We start from the raw sequence: 23,447 nt of genomic DNA, 5'->3' as shown, positions 1-23,447 counted from the left end.
AATAACAGGAGTAGATTCTGTCAGTAAGGTTGTTGTAAACATGTTATTATTGTAATGATGCTAATGGTAGAAGTAAAGGTACTAATAGTGATAGAAATGGTACTCATTATTTTAGCAATATATATATATATATATTCTTTTTATTATTATTTTACTTTGTCGCTGTCTCCCGCATTAGTGAGGTAGCGCAAGGAAACAGATGAAAGAATGACCCAACCCACCCACATACATGCATATATACAGACACGTCCACATACGCAAATATACATACCTATACATCTCAATGTATACATATATATATATACACACACAGACATACATATATACACATGTACATAATTCATACTGTCTGCTCTTATTCATTCCCATCACCACCCTGCCACACATGAAATAACAACCCCCTCTCCCCACATGTGCGCGAGGTAGCGCTAGGAAAAGACAACAAAGGCCACACTCATTCACACTCAGTCTCTAGCTGTCATGTATAATGCACTGAAACCACAGCTTCCCTTTCTGCATCCAGGCCCCACAAAACTTTCCATGGTTTACCCCAGATCCTACATATGCCCTGGTTCAATCCATTAACAGCACGTCAACCCTGGTATACCACATTGTTCCAATTCACTCTATTCCTTGCACGCCTTTCACCCTCCTGTATGTTCAGGCCTCAATCGCTCAAAATCTTTTTCACTCCATCCCTCCACCTCCGATTTGGTCTCCCATTTCTCCTTGTTCCCTCCACCTGTGACACATATATCCTCTTGGTCAATCTTTCCTCACTCATTCTCTCCTTGTGACAAAACCATTTCGATACACCCTTTTCTTTTCTCTCAACCACAGTCTTTTTATTACCATACATCTCTCTTACCCTTTCATCACTTATTCGATCAAACCACCTCACACCACATATTGTCCTTAAACATCTCATTTCCAACACATCCACCCTCCTCTACACAATCCTATCTATAGCCCATGCCTCACAAACACCCATTTTTGCTCTCCAAGATAACGTTCTCACTTTCGACACCTTCTTCAACGCTCCCAGAGCCTTTGCCCCCTCCCCCAACCTGTGACTAACTTCTGCTTCCATGGTTCCATCTGCTGCTACATCCACTCCCAGATATCTAAAACACTTCACTTCCTCCAGTTTTTCTCCATTCAAACTTACCTCCCAATTGACTTGTCCCTCCACCCTAATGAACCTACTAACCTTGCTCTTATTCACATTTACACTCTGCTTTCTTCTTTCACACACTTTACCAAACTCAGTCACCAGCTTCTGCAGTTTCTCACCTGAATCAGACACCAGCACTGTATCATCAGCGTACAACAACGGACTGCATACTTGCCCCTCTTTCCAAAACTCTTGCATTCGTCTCCCTAACTACCCCATCCATAAACAAATTAACACCATGGAGACATCACACACCCCTGCCGCAAACCGACATTCACAGGGAACCAATCACTTTTCTCTCTTCCTTCTCGTACACATGCCTTATATCCTTGATAAAACCTTTTCACTGCTTCTAGCAACTCACCCCCCACACCATATACTCTTAATACCTTCCACAAAGCATCTCTATCAACTCTATCATATGTCTTCTCCAGATCCTTAAATGCTACATACAAATCCATTTGTTTTTCTAAGTTTTTCTCACATACATTCTTCAAAGCAAACACCTGATCCACACATCCTCTACCACTTCTGAAACCACACTGCTCTTCCCCAGTCTGATGCTTTGTACATGCCTTCACCCTCTCAATCAATAACCTCCCATATGATTTGCCAGGAATACTCAACAAACTTATACCCCTGTAATTTGAACACTCACCTTAATCCCCTTTGCCTATGTACAATGGCACTATGCATGCATTCTGCCAGTCCTCAGGCACTTCACCATGAACCATACATACACTGAATATTCTCACTAACCAGTCAACACTACAGTCACCCCCTTTTTTAATAAATTCCACTGCAGTACCATCCAAACCTGCTGCCTTCTTTTTTCATACATATTTGCCATTTCTCGCATTAACAAGGTAGCGTTAAGAACAGAGGACTGAGCCTTAAATGGAATATCCTCATTTGGCCCCCTTCTTTGTTTCTCTTTTTTGTAAAAAAAAAAAAAGGGAGGGGAGAGATTACTTCCCACGCATTCCCTGCGTGTCGTAGAAGGCATATGATAGAGTTGATAGAGATGCTCTGTGGAAGGTATTAAGAATATATGGTGTTGGAGGCAAGTTGTTAGAAGCAGTGAAAAGTTTTTATCGAGGATGTAAGGCATGTGTACGTGTAGGAAGAGAGGAAAGTGATTGGTTCTCAGTGAATGTTGGTTTGTGGCAGGGATGTGTGATATCTCCATGGTTGTTTAATTTGTTTATGGATGGGGTTGTTAGGGAGGTGAATGCAAGAGTTTTGGAAAGAGGGGCAAGTATACAGTCTGTTGTGGATGAGAGAGCTTGGGAAGTGAGTCAGTTGTTGTTCGCTGATGTTACAGCACTGGTGGCTGATTCGTGTGAGAAACTGCAGAAGCTGGTGACTGAGTTTGGTAAAGTGTGTGAAAGAAGAAAGCTGAGAGTAAATGTGAATAAGAGCAAGGTTATTAGGTACAGTAGGGTTGAGGGACTAGTCAGTTGGGAGGTAAGTTTGAATGGAGAAAAACTGGAGGAAGTGAAGTGTTTTAGATATCTGGGAGTGGATTTGGCAGTGGATGGAGCCATGGAAGCGGAAGTGAGTCATAGGGTAGTTCAGGGGGAGGAGGTTGCAATTTCATGTGTGGCAGGGTGGCGATGGGAATGGATGAAGGCAGTAAGTATGAATGTGTACATGTGTATATATGGATAAGTCTGTGTATGTATATGTATATGCACAGGGGTCCCGGGTTCGATCCTGGCTGTTGGAGGTTTGTATGTTCTATGAAGTTGCGCGTTCATATGCACTTTATTCGTATGTATATGTATGTATACGTTGAAATGCATAAGTACGTATATGTGCGTGCGTGGATGTTTATGTACATACATGTGTATGTGGGCGAGTTGGGCCATTCTTTCTTCTGCTTCCTTGTGCTACATCGCTATGCGGGAGACAGCAACAAAGTATAATGTAATATTGGTGTATTAGCTGTGATGAATTGGCAATCATTGTATTAATATTTGTATTAACGGAAATGGATGTAGTGATAGTGATGTAGTAGTTACTGTTATAGCAGTATATGCAAAAGAAGCAGATGACGTATTCATGATACTAGTAGTAACATTTAAAGTGCTTTGTGCTGGATGAAGTACTGGGGTGTTGTATGTAAAATTAGCTGGCCTTGAATATGGCATACAGCTCCAATTGAGGTCACTTCAGGCTGATATACCACTTCACCTCCAGTTCAGAATATCAGCAGCCACCAGTGGGAGTTCAACAGGTGTGCCATGTGACTCTGGCTTTGCCTTCCTCCTGCAGGAGCTCACAGAACCCAAGTATCAACTACCTCCTACAGGAACCTCATGTGACCATGAATTACACTGCATGAGCACCATGGGATCCCAACAATCCGACAATGCCTCTTCCCTCCTGCAGCAGTTCCCTGAGTCCTAAGCAGTTTCTACCCTTCTGCAGCAGCTCCACAGAACCCTAGGAACATTACTTTTTTCAAACATCAGCATCACAGGATTCTGGCAAAGCCTTTTCCCTCCTGCAGCAGCACCATGGTACCCCAGTCATGTGTCTTTCCTCTGGCAGCAGCATTAGAGGACTTTAACAGTGCCTTATCACTCCAATAACACATCCACATGACTGCTCTTTCACCCCTCTTCCTGCTCCAGCACAAGCAGCAGCAATTTCTGAAGTAACTACATGCCTTTGTCCTTGTTGATATAGTTCTTGATGTTACTAGTCTCACAGCCCTTCTCACATTCTCACAGTTCTCATATTTGTAATGAGTGTACACATATATATCTGTGAGTCAACATGATCATGTTGACCCTTGAAGAGACCGAGAAAGGTTATGATAAAATTTTGGTGCTTTTCAGCCCAACCAAACCATACCTTACCATCAATGTTCTCTCACTTTTTCTGGAGCCAAGCTATGCAGTTTCTTTGTAAATGACCTTATATATACTAACAGTACCCTAAAACCCACATGCAGCTGGATATCTCGCAACAGGAGTTGTCTCTGTTGACTGCCATCATGCCTCCACTGCTACCCTTCCCTGTTCTTTCCTTGCACAGGCCCTGGTTACACTAGCTCTGCCCACAGGATGTCATCATCGCTACCTAACCAACCCAGGGACCTCTGATCCCTCCTCATTTCAATATAGCAAACTGCACTGTACTGTACCATGTACCACCATCGCCACATGAAGATTGCGGACCTGCTTTCTCTACTGCCCATCTCCCTCACCCCACTCCGCCAGCACTGGTCTTTCAGCTGCCAGAAGCATTTACCTCACTTTCAGCATATATCTACTTTGAGGAAAGGATGGGAGAGGGAGCACTATAGCTGTACACTCTTATCATTCCAAAGCCTATTGTACCCACAGTTGTAATTCACATAGGGGGATCTACATGGTATGCAGCTCTGTGATGGTAATTTACAGCTGTAGAACATGTCAATTTACCCAAGTGGCACACATGCTTTACCCAGCTGGCACACACTACATGCATATAGCCCTGGGTGCAGTGATGTAGTGACATGTGCAAAATCAATTGGCCTTGAGTGTATCTCACACCTGGCACATGGATCACCATGAATTCTGCAGGAGCTGTCTGGGACCCAGGCATTGCCTTCATCTTACAGAAGCTTCCTGGAACCCATCATCATTACTCCCTCCTGCAGCATCAGCTCCTTGGGACCCCAGCAGTGCCTTTTCCCTTTCGCAGAAGCACTACAGGACACGAGCAACACTTATTCCCTCCTCTAGCTGCAGTCAAGGACCCTGACAACGTCTCTTCCCTCCTCCAGCAGCAATACAAGACCCCGGCAGTGCCCCTTTCCTCCTGCAGCCAACGCCTCTCCCTTGTGCCATCAACTCCACAGAACCCCAGAAATACCTCATCCCTCCAGCAACAGCAATATGGAACCCTGTCAGTGCCTTCCTCCTCCAGCAGCTCCAAAGGAACCTAGCAGTGCCTAATCCCTCTAGCTGCAGCATAGGCATAGCACTTAACTCTTCCTGCTCCTGCACCAGCAGTAGCATCTCTCCTAGTACCTACACACCTGTATCTATATTAATATAGTTTTGGTTGTGGTACCCATGTTTTTGTTCCCTGCTGTCAGTCTTCATATTCCAAGAGTGATGACAGACACCCATTATTTGAATGTTACAGACATAAAAAACAATGTCAGAACAGTATGCTTCAAAGTTGTGTGGGGAAGCACGGTTAGATATCATCTGAAATTATCATGGTCAAGTTGATATTAGCAAATGATGCATTGATTCAGACACCACAGTAATAAGGCCTGGTTAAAAATTAGATAAAGAAAATGCAGTACTTCCCCTTTTCAGCACCTGAATATGTTGAGCAAAACAGGTTGTAGGTTGCATGATGATTATATCTAGGAATGCCATTAAAATGATAATAAACTAATATTGATTATTCATAGGAAAAAAATAGTGTGGAAAAAATAGTTTTAAAAGTGCTTAGAAATAAATACAGGAAAGATGTCATGGACATAATAATAAATGTTATAATCCAGTGTATACTAATGATGTGTGTTTTGCAGTTGAAACACGAACTGGATGTACAATACGCACCTAACTTCACCAAAAAGTCTGCAGAGCAGCAGGCAGTGGTGAAGGGCGAAAGCGTGCGTCTGGAGTGTGAAGCAGATGGTAACCCCACACCCACCATCCGCTGGACACGCCAGGAAGGAAGATTACCATCTGGTGAACACGAGGAAGAGGTCAGCCACATTTCTCACCTGGCAGCCCACTCTCTTCATCATTAGGCCATTTCCTTTGCCCACTGAACCACCATCCATCCCTCTGTGAAACTTCTGTTGTTATAGCCAAAATCCTTTGTGACTTAGAAACTCTTTTATTGCAACACTTACCTGTTGAAGAAGTGGCTGAGACAAACAGAAGTACTTTCTCCTCAGTTGACAAACTCTTTAACCTTCAAAACCTTTAATGCCCTTTATTTTTCATTTTTGATGTGGTGAATGATTTTTAGTGATCAATCAGACTACCCTTCCAAGACATTTTTCATGTACTTAGGCATATTCATGTTAGTTATGACATACTCATCAACTGAAACTGTCTAATCACACACCTAATCATACACCTACACTAGTATTTCTCATGACATGCACCAAACAGTAAAGAAGTATCATCTATAGTCTTTCCATCTGTTTTTATGAGTGTGACTTGATCTATCTTTTATTAAATTTGTTAATTGATATGTGTTTCAGGAGAAAGGCACTTAATGATGGACTTCTCCAGTACCAGTTGATTTGTTTAATTCAGAGTTAATGATGTATAAGATTAATGTTCATTTTAATGATTATTACAGCATTGAGAATGCTTTATTAATTGTTCAATTAACAGTCTTTAAATCGTTTAGATGATTAAATGATTTGCTTACATTGAGGAGTGGATTTAGCATCAACTACTACATTCTTTAGTGGTTCAATACTATTAGAATTTATTCATTGAATTATTATGAAATTCTGTTTTACAGTAAATTAACTAGTTACTGATCTATTAACTGACTTTTTAATTAATTAATCAGTGATGACATGTATACATCTCAGGACTTAAAAATGATGTTTTAAATAAGTAATTCATTGCCAAAAATGGTACTGTCACAAAGCTTAATCCTTACTGTTTGTAGAAGAGATTGACATAATGAAATAGTGTTGTTATGAGGCATTATCATCACCTGTAGCAGAACAGATTTGTTAATTGAAATGATTGATAGGCTGCATAATTTCTGATGACCACCCTCCAACATGTGTCATGGTGTCAATCTGTGATCTGTTAGCTGTAAAAGGAATTTACTGAATACATGACTATTAGAAGGAAGAGTTTGACAATGTATGTGGGTTTTTCAGGGTCTAAGCATGACGCTGGAAGGTGTGGACCGCCATGTAGAGGGCACTTATGTCTGCTCCGCTGAAAATGGTATTGGTGAACCAATCACTGCATCAATGTCTGTCATCGTAGAGTACCCACCAGAAATCTTCACTGAGAAGGTCAGTGTAGAGAGAGATGTAGGATTGCCAAGGGAAACAGGTAGAAAAATTAAGGGAGCTATTGGAAATGATGCTGTTAGTGAAGTTAATTTACTGATTAATATGGTCTGAACACTAAATAGATTTGGTGTCATAACATAGGAAATTTAACAGTTTTATGGCAGCATTGCACTTGAGATGGATTTGTTCCAAATTCTCATTATAATTGCTACTGTTTTTTTATGTGCCACACTTCTCACTGATAATTATATGCATGCCAAGTTGCAAAATATATTACATACTCACCAGTGTTAATAATTCAACTTGTCATAAAAAAGATTCTCAGTAGTGCTTGCATTACCTGCCGGCCTTTTTAACATCCAGTTCAGCATTATCATTAACCATTACAATGAACAACCAAGAGAAAATACTTGAAAGGAAATTGGATGTGATGATTACATTATCTTCATAGTCAGTCGGAGGTCGTACCTGATCAGTTAGCAAAGCACACAAACCCCCTTTATCAGTGTAAAGTCAAGAAAGCTGTTATATGGGATGACAGCGCTACATTAATATCTGTGTCCTATCTTTTTACAAGGTAAAGTTTGCAGAGACAGGAAGATTTCTTTACAAATGTGTGGTATATTTCATTCAGTTTAATCAGTACTGTGGTCTTAACTTTTATCAAACAATTTTGCACTTTGTAATACTTTAGACTGCAGTACTAACAAATTTCTGTGACTTTTATCATGAGGATATACCCTAATCATTACTTTCTTTATTCACTATCAATAACATGAGTTAATCTGTTAAAATGAGTAATTACATGCAGTTAGAATGCCAAAATATATGATTCCAAAACTTAGAAACTTCAAAAACCACTGGTCCAACACTTTCAAGATTGCTTTACCTTCAACGTGAGTTTGGCCACTATCTATTGTGAACTGTTCTTACCGTCTAAACACATGGGGGGTAAAGCTCATGCTTTTCTTAGTTATTTGTGCAATATTTATATAAATTGTGCCCATTAATGACATCCAAAACTGCATCCAAATGTTAGTGCTGTGTGTAGTGCTAAAGAAAGGAAGCATGCTGTGTATACCAGTACCCATGAAATGAAAAACAAAACACACTGTTAAAGGCTTCATTGTGTTCAGACAGCAGTCTGTGACTCATTTTCCAAAGATCCATAAAAACCCAAAATCCACACATTACTTGATTCCAGGAATTATGAATTTTTTGATATTCAACTCAGAAGCAGAAATTCCCAAAAAAATCTTTAGTCACTAAGTTTACAGAAGGATATGAGTTATAGGATTAAGTGATATGAGTCAGGCATAATGAAGGACTACTTGATATCATAAATGATAGCATTAGCTTAATGATTAGGTAAATGTGGATTGTCGATATATCCTCCAACTTAGAATGGATAATCTCTCTTGAACTTGTATGTGTTGCCTGTCTTCCTATTAGTGTGTGATACTTGTCGGTGTTCAACACATTAGGTGTCAGATGTAAGGTGGACAGTGTACCGAGTCATATGAGCTTACTCTTTCTCTACCGACAGGCAATTGTGCGCACTGGAGAGGGTGACAGGGTGGAGCTGGTGTGTATCATTCATTCTCGGCCTACCGCTAAAGTTACATGGAGCAAAGACAATGAACCTATTACCCTTGATAGTCACCTGGAGGAACAAGATGGAGGCCACCGTCATGCCCTTAAGATATCTCAGGTCACTGAGGATGACTTTGGAGAGTACGTATGTACAGCTGTCAACCAGTATGGAACTGTCAAAAAGTCCATACACATGACAGGTGAGGATCATTATCTCCATATACATAACATGTAAAGAATATCTAAGTCTAGATATCTAAATCTTTTTCACTCCATCCTTCCACCTCCAATTTGGTCTCCCACTTCTCCATCCCTCCCCCTCTAACACATATATCCTCTTTGTCAATCTTTCCTCACTCATTCTCTCCATATGTCCAAACCATTTCAGCACACCCTCTTCTGCTCTTTCAACTATACTCTTTTTATTTCCACACATCTCTCTTACCCTTACATTACATACTCAATCGAACCACCTCACCACATATTGTCCTCAAAGATTTCATTTCCGATACATCCACCCTCCTCTATACAACCCTATCTATAACCCATGCCTCACAACCATATAACATTGTTAGAACCACAATCCATTCAAACATACCCATTTTTGCTCTCTGAGATAACATTCTCTCCTTCCACACATTCTTCATAGTTTCCAGAACCTTTGCCCTTCCCCCACCCTGTGACTCACTTCCGCTTCCATGGTTCCATTTGCGGCTAAGTCTACTCCCAGATATCTAAAACACTTCACTTCCTCTAATTTTTCTCTATTCTAACTTACATTCCAATTAATTTGTCCCTCAACTCTACTGAACCTAATAACCTTGCCCTTATTCACATTTACTCTCAATTTTCTCCTTTCACACACTTTTCCAGACTCAGTCACCAACCACTGTAGTTTCTCACATAAATCAGCCACTAGAGCTGTATCATCAGCAAATAACAACTGACTCACTTCCCATACCCTCTCATCCACAACAGACTGCATACTCACCCCCTCTCCCAAACTCTTGCATTTACCTACCTAACCACCTCATCCATAAGCAAATTCAACAACTGTATCATATTATATTATATGGTTGCAAGGGTTGTGGGGAGTGTGGTGTATGTTTTGGAAATTAAATTTTTGAGGACAGTATGTGGTGTGAGGTGGTTTGATCAAGTAATGCAAGGGTAAGAGAGATGTGTGGTAATAAAAAGAGTGTGGTTGAGAGAGTAGAAGGGAGGGTCTTGAAATGGTTTGGATATATGGAAGGAATGAGTAAGGAAAGGCTGACAAAGAGGATACATGTGTCAGAAATGGAGGGAACAAGGAGAACTGGAAGACCAAATTGAAGATAGAAGGATGGAGTGAAAGTTATTAGAGTGATCAGGGCCTGAACATGAGGGAGGATGAAAGGTGTGCAAAGGATAGAATGAATTGGATCAGTGTAGTGTACTGGGATGAATTTGCTGTCAGTGGACTGAGCCAGGGCATATAAAGCATCCAGGGTAAAGCATGGAAAGGTCTGTGGGGCCTGGTTGTGGCTAGGGAGCTGTGGTTTCGATGCATTACACATGACAGCTAGAGAATTAATGTGGGTGGATGTGGCCTTTCTTTGTCTGTTCCTGGGAAAGGGCAATCAAGTAAGAATTTTTTTTATACTTGTTTGCACTTTCCTGCATTGGTGATGTAGTGCCAGGAACAGATGAAGAAATGGCCTTATTTGCTCACTTCCATTCTCTAGGTGTTTATTCAATTAATCATTATTCTGTGTGGATGGGGGGGAGGGTGCAACTTACACATCTCCTGCATGTTGTATAAGGTGACAGAGTCAGATATGGGGGGTAGAAATCCCCCCTCTAGTATTATCACTTTCTAAAAGTAGGAATGGAAGAAGGAGCTAATCGAGATTTCCTCAGAGTCTCATTTCCTGGTGCTACTTAGGTAAGGTAAGCTGATATGAAGAAAATCATGTGCAGTAGTCTTCAAGGTATACAATATATTTACTTTGATCACGTTACCTCCTCTCTCCAGGCCTTCCGAAGCCACCCCACTTCACCAGTGACCCAAATGGAGGTGAAGAAAACACTTACACCCTCACTTGGGAAACTGAGAGCTACTACCCCATCCTCGAGTATCGTCTTAAGTACCGCAAAGCCAAGGTAAGCACCCACAGAGAAGGGAATAACAATGATAGTGACGTATAGGTTAGGGAAGGGCATTTAGGATAGGGTAGAGGTTATATTCCAAGCCAAAAATCCAAGAATGGATTTTGGGTGTAAAATGCACATTCAAATGTTCATGACTGCCTAATAAAACTTCCCATCTGATTGGGAGTTAATACTGTCAAGAGGTGCAGGGAATGTGAAAGAATAGTAAAGAAAGTACAAATAAAAATGTTCCCTGCTTTAAGTTATAGAAGCACTCCCAGAAAGTGCTAATTTAGGTGAAATTCCTTGAAAAGAACCAAATTTTCCCATAGACTATCATCACATGAGTTGAGATGCATGTCAGGGTCAAATTTTTTGACCCCCACAATACAATACAATTGTCACAGCTACTTTACAGTACAATGATTGTGATATAGTACAACATCAACAATGTGGAATGCTTGTGACTTGGACACTGACAAAAATTTTAATTTTCCAGACTTCTGAGTGCATTAAAAAAATACAAGTAAAAATTTCAATTTGCTGTGCTTTAAGTTATTTTATATTAGGCTATCTCGGTATTTGTAAACTGAATTAGAATAAGAAGATGTGTGAAATATAAATCTTTCTGAAAAAATTTTCCATAGCTCTGACGTCTGGATTCTTGATGTAATCTTATCCCATAAAGCATTTGAAAACAAGGTTGTTTTTATAAAGATGGTGTTAGTAAAGACTTTATACAAAAATATATACATGATAAGTGACATGAATTATACTACCTCAGGACCCCTTCTATGGGGCTCTTGCAGCTTTAAGGCTGTACTACAATCAGGAGCAGGGACATGTGGGATTCCTTTAATGCGAAAAGCTCCTCAACAAGATCGTATTCCTTTTCAACCACTGATGGTAATGAATCTTTGCTGATGGTGACCTTTCACTTGCGATGTAACAGCTTGCAGATGGCCTGTAATAACTTTTCATTATATTATTTATTGAATATCATGAAAATTTTATTGTATAAACACCAGGAAGTCAGGAAGAAGGTGTTAGACTGGAAAGAAAAAGGGTAAACGAGAGAGTATTGGCAAACTCCAGTGAAAATTAGGAAACATCTTAGGAGTTGAATGGTGTGAGAATATGAGACATATGGGATCATCAGTAAGGGGAGCAGATGTGACGAGTGATGTGAAGAGCTGGGGTTAGCATTTTAAAGGACTTGAATGTATCAGATGACGGAAGGAGAGGAAAGGGCAGGTATGGGATGTTTGGGGTGAGGTGGTGCACGTCATGGCAAATGCTTTGGTAAAAAGGAAGGAGGTGGTGAAAGCCTCACCTAAGATGAAGTGTGGCAAAGTGGCTGGACCTAAGATGAAGTGAGATGAAAAGTGGCTGGAGTGGATTGGATTGCAGTTGAATTCTTAAGAAAGGGGATGGCATTGTTATTGATTGGTTAGGTAGGATTTTTAGTGAGGTGCTTGAGGATTGGCTGAATACCCACACAGTGTCATAATATAATGACAAGGTGATAAAAGTAAATGCTTCAATTATACAGGTGTAGTGTCATTGAGTATAGATGGTAGGTTGTATGAGAGGGTGGCAGCATGCATACAGCATCAGGGTGGGAAAAAGCAATGTGCTTTGAGGAGTGATAAAGGATGTGTGGACGAGGAGTTTGCTTTGAAAATGATGTATGAGAAATATCTTGGAGAAAGAGAGGGAATTTTATGCAGCTTTTATGGACTTAGCGAAAACATATGATTGGGTTGAGATACTTTGTGAAAGTTGGGAGTAAAACTACGAGATGCAGTGAGCATTTTTATCAGAGAAGAGTAAAGTGTATGTTTAGGTAGGAAGGGAGGGGGGGTGAATGGTTCGAAGTGAAGGTGGGTCTGCATCAAGGTTTTGTGATATCACTATGGGTGAGGAGGGTGAATACGAGGGTCATAGAGAGAGGGGTGAGTCTACAATATGCTGGAGTTGGGGGGGTGCCTGGGAGGTGTCAGTTGCTATTTGCAGATGACATGGCTCTGGCTGCAGATTTCATAGGGAAATTGCAGAAGCTGGTGTCTGAGGTTAAAAATGAGAGTAACACGAGGAAATTAGGAGTTAATGTTGATAAAAATAAAGTAAAGAGGTTTATGATTGTAGGATAATGTAAAGATTAGACTTTCAAGATAGGAATTAAAAGATGAAAAATGAAATACTCAAATACATCAAAATAGGTGTTAGAACAGATGTAAATTGAAGGATGTAAAAACAGTCAAAAAGAAAAAGCAAAACAAAAGTGTATAAAGTTTTATACATGAATAAAGTTTTATACATGAATAAAGTTTTATACATGTATGTAACTTTGCATCCAGGCCAACGACTCAACGGATGAGCCTGGGGATTGGATGGACAGCACTTTCGAGGCAGCAGATGTAGAAACACAGGGTCTGATGCACAGCATGAAACATACCATTGCTGACCTGGAGCCAGCTACTGACTATCATGCCACTGTTCAAGTGAAAAACAAGTTTATGTGGGGCGCAAACAATGAGTTTGCTTTCTCCACGAAAAAAGGTGAGCTGAAGCCCTTCACTTTTAATAGTTTATGAGGAAGCAGGCACTATAGCTAAATTTTTCAAAATATTGATATATATACTGTACAGTATATTTTTTCAACCATGCTTTTTAAGTCAATACTAAGCACATATGTATCATATAACATTGCTTGATAATGCTAAATACCCAGCCAACACAAGTTCTACTAAGTATGATATCAGTATTCATACAATATTGCTTCATTGATAGTACAGGCTAACATGCCAGTCTCACTGTGCGATTAATAGTTGTCATAAACAGCCTTTCATCAGTAGTTGTAGTATTACTTATCTTCAAAAAAGAATGCAGAGTTTCTTCAAAGACTGAACTTATTTTATTTTTGGTGCATGGAAGTCCCACCCACCACCACCACCACCACTCCCACCACCTCTACCACCACTACTACCCAAACTACCACCACCACACTCCTCACCACCACCCTTGCTGGGAATAAAGAGGGTCCATCAAGTGCTTCCAGCCAAGGTTTGTAGACCCAGCCACAGACCTGCCAGCACCAACCTCTGCTTTTAATCCTGGCTTAGAATTTTGAGACAAACTCAAGTCAGCCTTTGCATTAATGAAACACCTACCATCATCCAGTGACAGTATGATAATCTGAGAACACAGGCTGGTGGTAAGTGCTAGGCGAGTATCTGGACCAACTCGCTGACCCTCCTAACCTCTCCTGACCCTCTTTTCTCATCCCAGCATGATGCTCATTTAACATCCCTCAGCAGGCACCTGGCATAATTTTCGAGTGTTTGTGATGAATATATCATGTTTGACTAATTAATGCATAGCAAATGTTTCTTTCTTTTAATGAAATGCAAGTTACATAGACATCATGGAATTTTTTTCCTCTGACCTTTATTGACCTCTTAACTTTCAGCATTGACATTTCTCTAGAAATCAGAGACTAAAAGCTGAAAAGCTCCTGAATGAATCATCTGATGCATATTTCAGAAGACAGAATGGCTACAGTTGTGTTTATTTCACTGCGAATTACAAACATCATTTATACTATCTGTTGCTCAAATGGCCTTTGAAATGCAAAATGAATATTTCAGCATGAGATTGCCCAAAAAAGAGAAAGTTACACTTTCTTGAAAGAAACATTTACCTTGAACACTCACTGTGTGACATATCTCATTTGTTTGATTTCACTTTCAGCCATCATTACCCAAACTAAACCTAAACCCAACCCCTTCTACTTCTAGCTTTTGAGAAATATCCTGTACTGTACTAAGGATCTTTAGACCTATCATAAGCATTTGTTTGTGCTGAGTTTAGAATTGCTTGAGATGTATTTCAATTCTTTCAGAATGTGTGAAGAACTATTAGCAAGATGTTTTGTTAGATACTCTGTGCCTTTTTTTTTTATTCATATGATCATTATTGCACTACTGTTCTTTTTTTACATAATAGAGAGTAATCAGTACAATTTATAACATATAAAGATAACAGAAACTTGATGTACATTATGTTTACTGGTGAATAAGTAAACACTTCAGTTTGTTCTTCTATACCTGTTTTTTCTTTGGTGTGGCAGAAGTAGCTGTTCAGCAAACGACAACCAGTGGAACTCCAACAGTAGGCAACACTGTCCTGTTGATGTTGCTCTCGCCTGTCCTACTGCTCAGGACTTTAGCTGCTGCTTAAGATTAGTTCCTGCTATGTCGGGTGAGAAGCAAAGATTTGTGGTCAATATCGTTAATTGATGTACTGTTAAAATGAATCAGACATTTCATGAAAATCTTATTATCTGAAATCTAACTAGTAAGATGTGTCAGGAATCATGTTGATGCTGCTCTTGCCTGTCCTATTACTCAGGACCTAAACTGCTGCTTAAGTTTGTTTATGCATTGAACATTAAAACCAAGAACAGCAGAAAAATAACAATGATAAAACCATTCATTAGATGTTTCATTACTGTATTTATGGAACTGTGTTAAAAGGAATGATATCTTTATCCTATATGACTGTTTTAACTAATAATTTTCTGTTGCAGATACTTCAGTGCCTCCATTTAGCACTCTCTTCCTACTAAATTGAGGAACAAGCAACAATATTCAGACTTCAACACTGCAACAGATTCACGCACAAAACACATCTTTATATGAATGATCCATCGATTCCTAATTCTCTGTATTTTATTAAATCCTGTTCAAAAGTATAGAGTGGTTATGAAATTATGATCATGGCCTCAAATCAGTCTGGAACTTGTCATCAGTAAGTCAAAAGCTGGTGTCTTACATTTAATGATCTTGTTTTAGAATGCATTAGCGGCTTTTGAATAATATTGTATTATCTGAGTGGAGGCATAAAGAAAATATTGTCTGAGTGTAGTAATGATGAAGTCTGAGTGAACTTAATAGAGCAAGTGATGTGTTTAACAGAACTAGTTATAGCCTTAGTATATTAGATTGTTTAAATTTTGGGATGAACTACTCTGCCCCAGTGCTCAGACAAGACCCAGTGTTCCCTGAATCATACCCAAGTCAGAACAAAATATTAGACACTGACAAATAGTAAAAATGGTATGTTGTAACAATCCAAGATTGCTTTGCAGTATCCTGAAATGTTATTGGGAAGAAACATCTTAAAAATTGCTTGAACAATGGTGGAACAGTTTTTATGAAATAATATCTTTGTAATAAAGAAAAAAATACTGCAAAATGTAAAAGAAATCTAAGCAAGAAATTCTGTAATTTGGACGATAAAAGTGTGATACAAAGAATTATCATGAATGGGTAATTGAATGAAGGTGTTTACTACACACCAAGTGTTTGTAGTTATAATTGTAAAGATCCCCTGCAACATTGATTCCTGGCTGGAAATGGGCATAAATTGGGTACATATCTTCAACTACTACGGTACACTGGGGTACACATAATGACTCTGGATTACTTCAGAAGTCTTCTTGAGTGCATGGCACAATGTTTCAAGGTACCTGCCCTTGTACTCTGAAGTCCCTAGCTTCCCAGTGCTTTTTATTACTGCCAAACAAAACTCCTTCATTTCATAAAGTGTTCAGACTTGATGAGCCTGGCATGCTTGTGATTTGTGCCTGCTTATTAAGTACTGAATAGCAACAGTGTGGTCTTTACAGTTTTAAATGAATAACCAAAGTGAGCAAAAGGGAGGTTATCAAGGATGGATCATGTATACTGTGGAAGGCAACACTGGAAGGTAGACAATTGATATAGCCTTAGAAACCCATTACTGCATAGAAATAAACTTTGATTTTTCCATATTTTCAGATATATATTTTTTTTTCTTTTACTTTCTACTATGAAATTCTCCTGCTTCCTTTCTTCACATATACAACTCCAGTAATTAAAGAGGATTATCTTAGTCTCTTACATGTAGCTCCTTGAATAGAATGATACAGCCAGACTTGAGTTAAGATATTCAACTATATATATATATATATATATATATATATCCCTGGGGATAGGGGAGAAAGAATACTTCCCACGTATTCCCTGCGTGTCGTAGAAGGCGACTAAAAGGGAAGGGAGCGGGGGGCTGGAAATCCTCCCCTCTCGTTTTTCTTTTTTTTTTTTTTTCCAAAAGAAGGAAGAGAGAAGGGGGTCAGGTGAGGATATTCCCTCAAAGGCCCAGTCCTCTGTTCTTAACGCTACCTCGCTATCGCGGGAAATGGCGAATAGTATGAAAAAAAAAATATATATATATATATATATATATATATATATATATATATATATAATATATGAACGAGATAGCGACAGGAATAGATGGCAGAGCCATAGAGAGAAAATTCCTCGATTGGCTCCTTGCTCTGTTCCTTCTTTTGGAAATTAATACAGGAAGGGAAGATTTTCAGCCACCTGCTCCCACCCCTCTTAGTCATTTATGACATTCAGGGAATACATGGGCAGTATTCTTACCTTACCCTGCTGCCCAAGGAACCCTTTCTATGGAACTCCTAATGTACTCAGGAAGTCAGATATGTCAACTGGTAGGAAACATAAATATCAAGGAATATGGTGGTGATGTGTGTATATCAGTGTGAGATGAATACTGAACAGTAACTGTTCAATGTCTTCAGCCTGGAAATTGCATCTTGAACATTCAAGATCTTTTGATACATTGAATTTACGTTTGTAAAGTTTGAGAGATTGATGGCAAAATAGGGTGATTGTATGTGTATGGGGAGTGTAGTTTCTGATGAAGTGTATGTTTGATGGGGTGGTGTTTAAGGTTTGGTTGAGAGATGGGTTGCTGTTTTGTGCTTTTTGTGTGATTACGAATATATCCTGTCAATTTTGCATTTGTCAGGTGAACGGGGTTTTGTGAGCATAGGTTGCAGAATGTGAGGCACATGTAAACTTTTAATTTCAGCTTAGTGGTTTGTGCTAAGCATGTTAAGTTAGCATTGCATTTGGAAGAAAAAAAAATTTGTTGTGCATGTGTTAAAGTTTTGTGATTGCTAAGTGATCAATGATTGCTCTATGTGCTATATTTTGTCTAGTTTATCATTTTGAAAGGGTGCATGATTAGGAAGGTTTGGCATAGTCTAGGGTGAAACCAATTAATTGTTTGTACAGGAGACAGGGATTCTTTTTCTTGTCTGAAATGTGTTCTGTGGCCATCTGATTTGTTTATGGCCATTGTGTTGATGTTTGCTGAGTGGGGAATGAATCTTGTGTGTGTGTATGTGTGTTTGTGTGTGTGTGTGTCTTATTGAAGTTTTGTGTGTTTGGTGCCTTGCAGAGTGGGAGTGGTTGGTCATTCAGTGTTACAAGTGACTGTCAGTTGGATTAATATCTGTCAGGAATTAGAATCATAAGGATGAATTTCTGCAAGAATAGACATTTTCTTTGGAGTGAACCAGTACTTCAGTTGTGATATGGAGTATTGCAATTTTTTCTTCTTTTTTGCATGTATGTTGTAATTTTTAGGTCATCATCTGTGTGTGTGTATATATATATATATATATTTTTTTCTTTTTTATGCTTTGTCGCTGTCTCCCGCGTTTGCGAGGTAGCGCAAGGAAACAGACGAAAGAAATGGCCCAACCCACCCCCATACACATGTATATACATACACGTCCACACACGCAAATATACATACCTATACATCTCAATGTACACATATATATACACACACAGACACATACATATATACCCATGCACACAATTCACACTGTCTGCCTTTATTCATACACGTACACATGCCTTACATCCTTGATAAAAACTTTTCACTGCTTCTAACAACTTGCCTCCCACACCATATATTCTTAGTACCTTCCACAAAGCATCTCTATCAACTCTATCATATGCCTTCTCCAGATCCATAAATGCTACATACAAATCCATTTGCTTTTCTAAATATTTCTCACATACATTCTTCAAAGCAAACACCTGATCCACACATCCTCTACCACTTCTGAAACCACACTGCTCTTCCCCAGTCTGAAGCTCTGTACATGCCTCCACCCTCTCAATCAATACCCTCCCATATAATTTACCAGGAATACTCAACAAACTTATACCTCTGTAATTTGAGCACTCACTCTTTTCCCCTTTGCCTTTGTACAGTGGCACTATGCAAGCATTCTGCCAATCCTCAGGCACCTCACCATGAATCATACATACATTAAATAACCTTACCAACCAGTCAACAATACAGTCACCCGCTTTTTTAATAAATTCCACTGCAATACCATCCAAACCTGCTGCCTTGCCGGCGTTCATCTTCCGCAACGCTTTTACTACCTCTTCTCTGTTTACCAAATCATTTTCCCTAACCCTCTCACTTTGCACACCACCTCGACCAAAACACCCTATATCTGCCACTCTATCATCAAACACATTCAACAAACCTTCAAAATACTTACTCCATCTCCTTCTCACATCACCACTACTTATTATCACCACCCCATTAGCCCCCTTCACTGAAGTTCCCATTTGCTCCCTTGTCTTACGCACTTTATTTACCTCCTTCCAGAACATCTTTTTATTCTCCCTAAAATTTAATGATACTCTCTCACCCCAACTCTCATTTGCCCTCTTTTTCACCTCTTGCACCTTTCTCTTGACCTCCTGTCTCTTTCTTTTATACATCTCCCACTCATTTGCATTTTTTCCCTGCAAAAATTGTCCAACTGCCTCTCTCTTCTCTTTCACTAATAATCTTACCTCTTCATCCCACCACTCACTACCCTTTCTGATCAACCCCACCTCCCACGCTTCTCATGCCACAAGCATCTTTTGCGCAAGCCATCACTGCTTCCCTAAATACATCCCATTCCTCCCCCACTCCCCTTACCTCCTTTGTTCTCACCCCTTTCCATTCTGTACGCAGTCTCTCCTGGTACTTCCTCACACAAGTCTCCTTCCCAAGCTCACTTACTCTCACCACCCTCTTCACCCTAACATTCTCTCTTCCTTTCCAAAAACTCATACAAATCTTCACCTTCACCTCCACAAGATAATGATCAGACATCCCTCCAGTTGCACCTCTCAGCACATTAACATCCAAAAGTCTCTCTTTCGCGTGCCTGTCAATTAACACGTAATCCAATAACGCTCTCTGGCCATCTCTCCTACTTACATACGTATACTTATGTATATCTCTCTTTTTAAACCAGATATTCCCAATCACCAGTCCTTTTTCAGTACATAAATCTACAAGCTCTTCACCATTTCCATTTACAATACTGAACACCCCATGTATACCAATTATTCCCTCAACTGCCACATTACTCACCTTTGCATTCAAATCACCCATCACTATAACCCAGTCTTTTGCATCAAAACCACTAACACATTCATTCAGCTGCTCCCAAAACACTTGCCTCTCATGATCTTTCTTCTCATGCCCAGGTGCATATGCACCAATAATCACCCATCTCTCTCCATCAACTTTCAGTTTTACCCATATTAATCTAGAATTTACTTTCTTACATTCTATTACATACTCCCACTACTCCTGTTTCAGGAGTAGTGCTACCCCTTTCCTTGCTCTTGTCCTCTCACTAACCCCTGACTTTACTCCCAAGACATTCCCAAACCACTCTTCCCCTTTACCCTTGAGCTTCGTTTCACTCAGAGCCAAAACATCCAGGTTCCTTTCCTCAAACATACTACCTATCTCTCCTTTTTTCACATCTTGGTTACATCCACACACGTTTAGACACCCCAATCTGAGCCCACGAGGAGGATGAGCACTCCCCACGTGATTACTCCTTCTGTTTCCCATTTTAGAAAGTTGAAATACAAGGAGGGGAGGATTTCTGGCCCCCCGCCCCCGTCCCCTCTAGTCGCCTTCTATGACACGTGAGGAATGCATGGGAAGTATTCTTTCTCCCCTATCCCCAGGGATATATATATATATATATATATATATATATATATATATATATATATATATATATATATATATATATATATATATATATATATATATATATTTTTTTTTTTTTTTTCATACTATTCGCCACTTCCCGCATTAGTGAGGTAGCGTTAAGAACAGAGGACTGGGCCTTAGAGGGAATATCCTCACCTGGCCCCCTTCTCTGTTCCTTCTTTTGGGGAAAAAAAAAAAAAACGAGAGGGGAGGATTTCCAGCCCCCCGCTCCCATATATATATATATATATATATATATATATATATATATATATATATCCCTGGGGATAGGGGAGAAAGAATACTTCCCATGCATTCCTCACGTGTCATAGAAGGCGACTAAAAGGGGAGGGAGCGGGGGCTGGAAATCCTCCCCTCTCTTTTGTTTTTTTTTTCTGTTTTCCAAAACAAGGAACAGAGTGGGGCCAGGTGAGGATATTCCAAAAAAGGCCCAGTCCTCTGTTCTTAACGCTACCTCGCTAATGCGGGAAATGGCGAATAGTTTAAAAGAAAAAGAAGAAATATATATATATATATATATATATATATATATATATATATATATATATATATATATATATATATGGGCTGATGTTATCAAGCTCTGCCTTTAAGTGGTTACATTTGAGTGCAAAGTCATCTCCAAGGAGGCTATATCACTATCAGTGGACAGTTTCATTGAAGAACTAATTCACTCCACAGAAGTCTTCCATTTCCTTGCTCCTGTGTACATGTACAGTCTCTAGGCTGCAGAAATATTCATACTGGTGAAAGTGGTCACACCACAAGCGAGACATTTTCATCATGGACAGAAATGTATTAAGTCTCGTCAAGGACCGTTTTGCTCTAAAGAAATCCATCATTTCCCTGCTCTTACTTGGATAGCAGCATCAATACTGTGGGAGCCCCATTAAAGGGGGTCTTATGGATGGTTGTATTGTAAAATGATAGTAGCATTTGTATATAATCACCATATTACCAGACCCCTCATATTCAAGATGTGCCATGCACCCTGAAAACACTGAACGCTTACACCTCAGATGTCATGTATTCACCCCACAAAGATAAACACACAGTATCACTTGACATTTGACCTGTGGCTGAACTCTGTTAATGTGGGTGGCTTCCATCCTAACCAGTGCAGGATCTCCCATAGAAAGGGGTCATTGGGCAGGAAGGTAAGGAGATGTACGTACATAAATACACGTATATTCATATACATACATACTTATGTATTAGCTCTACTATGCAGCTTCACAATCTTCAAACTGCTTATGATTACCATTGATTGGGTCCTTTTCTTTCCTTCAAAACTGATCCTTGGTGTACGGTAGACAAAGCTTGTCTCAACATATCTTGATATATATAAATGCTGATTTAATTTATCTTGTAATTTATATTCTGATACTCCAACTTACCTCTGTACATATAACCTCTCACCTTAACCTATCAACAAATAGGAAACCAGTGCATTAATTTATTTTGGTATGGACATTATAGCAGCATTGGCATCTTGGTGCCTAAATGATGCTATAATGGGGGTCCATCCAGGTCTTCATATCCTTTATGTGTTGCGAGCCTATGAAAAGCAAAGTCATCCGTGCCTTTTTAAACAACCTAGGTGTACTTTTTATATTACCATATATTTAATTGTTTCTGCAATGAACATGTCAGAATACGATATATCCCTATTATTTAATAGGTTGTTAATGAATATTGCACTGACAGGTTTGCTATGTCCTTTGCTCACAACACTAACTGGGTCTGAAATTGTGCTTTAATGATGTGATGTTTGGTCAGGAAGAATTATCATAGAGTTCTGTTATGTTTACACCTCCTTGTGTTGTGATTTGTATGTGTTGCAGAATTCAACATTTACTTTACTTGCCGGTTGATTGTCATTATAGGGTTACCTTTTTTTCTGCAAAGAAAATAAATCTTAAATTTTGATGTCATCATTGCTTTCAAAATACTATAATATGAATTATCAATGAATATACCAAATTGAAAAAAAAATTTTCTTTGAAATCTTGTTAATCATTCACAATGTAAAAACTTAAAAGATATGAATAATATCTTTTGTGTCTTTATTTGAACTTCATCTGAACATTCCAAACAGTGGTCACCATGTTTCTTAAGGCATGGATAATAGCAGCCATTTTAGATGAGGCACTGATAGTGGCCACCGTACTGGCTGAAGTATTGACATTCGCTGCCAAATTTGTTGATACATCGACAGTTGTTGTCGCACTGACTGAGTAGCCCAAGTACTGAAAGTGACTGTCATATTGGCTGAGGCACTGAGAGTTACTGTATATTGATTAAGGCACTGAAAGCGGCTGTACATTGAATTGCACACCGAAGGCAGCTGCATGCTTACTGATGCACGTTGCAACAGCTGCCAGATTGGCTGTGTTATACTGTAGATGTCATATAGGCAAAGGTCTAGACTATGACAGTCATATTGTTGGAGGTATTGACATTAGCCACATTACATATTTTTTACCTTCTATATTCCTTGTCTTTCCCCGATTTCCGGCTATCATACAAAAAGTATATATATATATATATATATATATATAT

At 39.3% G+C, this 23,447-nt stretch overlaps 1 protein-coding gene across 4 annotated transcripts in view; it reads left to right on the top strand.

Moving 5' to 3' along the window:
* The window catches only part of LOC139764314 (protein amalgam-like), a 464,651-nt gene extending 448,485 nt beyond the window's left edge, over nucleotides 1-16,166 (top strand). For 2 of the 4 annotated variants that reach the window (XM_071690804.1, XM_071690805.1), the window contains exons 4-11: nucleotides 5,715-5,894; nucleotides 7,044-7,184; nucleotides 8,731-8,977; nucleotides 10,792-10,919; nucleotides 13,268-13,469; nucleotides 13,845-13,973; nucleotides 15,040-15,170; nucleotides 15,499-15,638. In XM_071690804.1, coding sequence (XP_071546905.1) covers nucleotides 5,715-5,894; nucleotides 7,044-7,184; nucleotides 8,731-8,977; nucleotides 10,792-10,919; nucleotides 13,268-13,469; nucleotides 13,845-13,973; nucleotides 15,040-15,149 — 1,137 coding nt within the window. In that variant the 3' untranslated portion in view covers nucleotides 15,150-15,170; nucleotides 15,499-15,638. Of the gene's footprint in view, nucleotides 1-5,714; nucleotides 5,895-7,043; nucleotides 7,185-8,730; nucleotides 8,978-10,791; nucleotides 10,920-13,267; nucleotides 13,470-13,844; nucleotides 13,974-15,039; nucleotides 15,171-15,498 lie in introns of all 4 variants that reach the window. The other 2 variants (XM_071690806.1, XM_071690807.1) reach the window with 1 other exon arrangement.
* Nucleotides 16,167-23,447: the final 7,281 nt, after the last annotated feature.

Source organism: Panulirus ornatus, chromosome 49, assembly GCF_036320965.1.
Source record: "Panulirus ornatus isolate Po-2019 chromosome 49, ASM3632096v1, whole genome shotgun sequence".
Lineage (NCBI taxonomy): Eukaryota > Metazoa > Arthropoda > Malacostraca > Decapoda > Palinuridae > Panulirus > Panulirus ornatus.
Note: the sequence above shows the minus strand (reverse complement) of the source record. Positions and strands in the feature narration are given on the sequence as shown.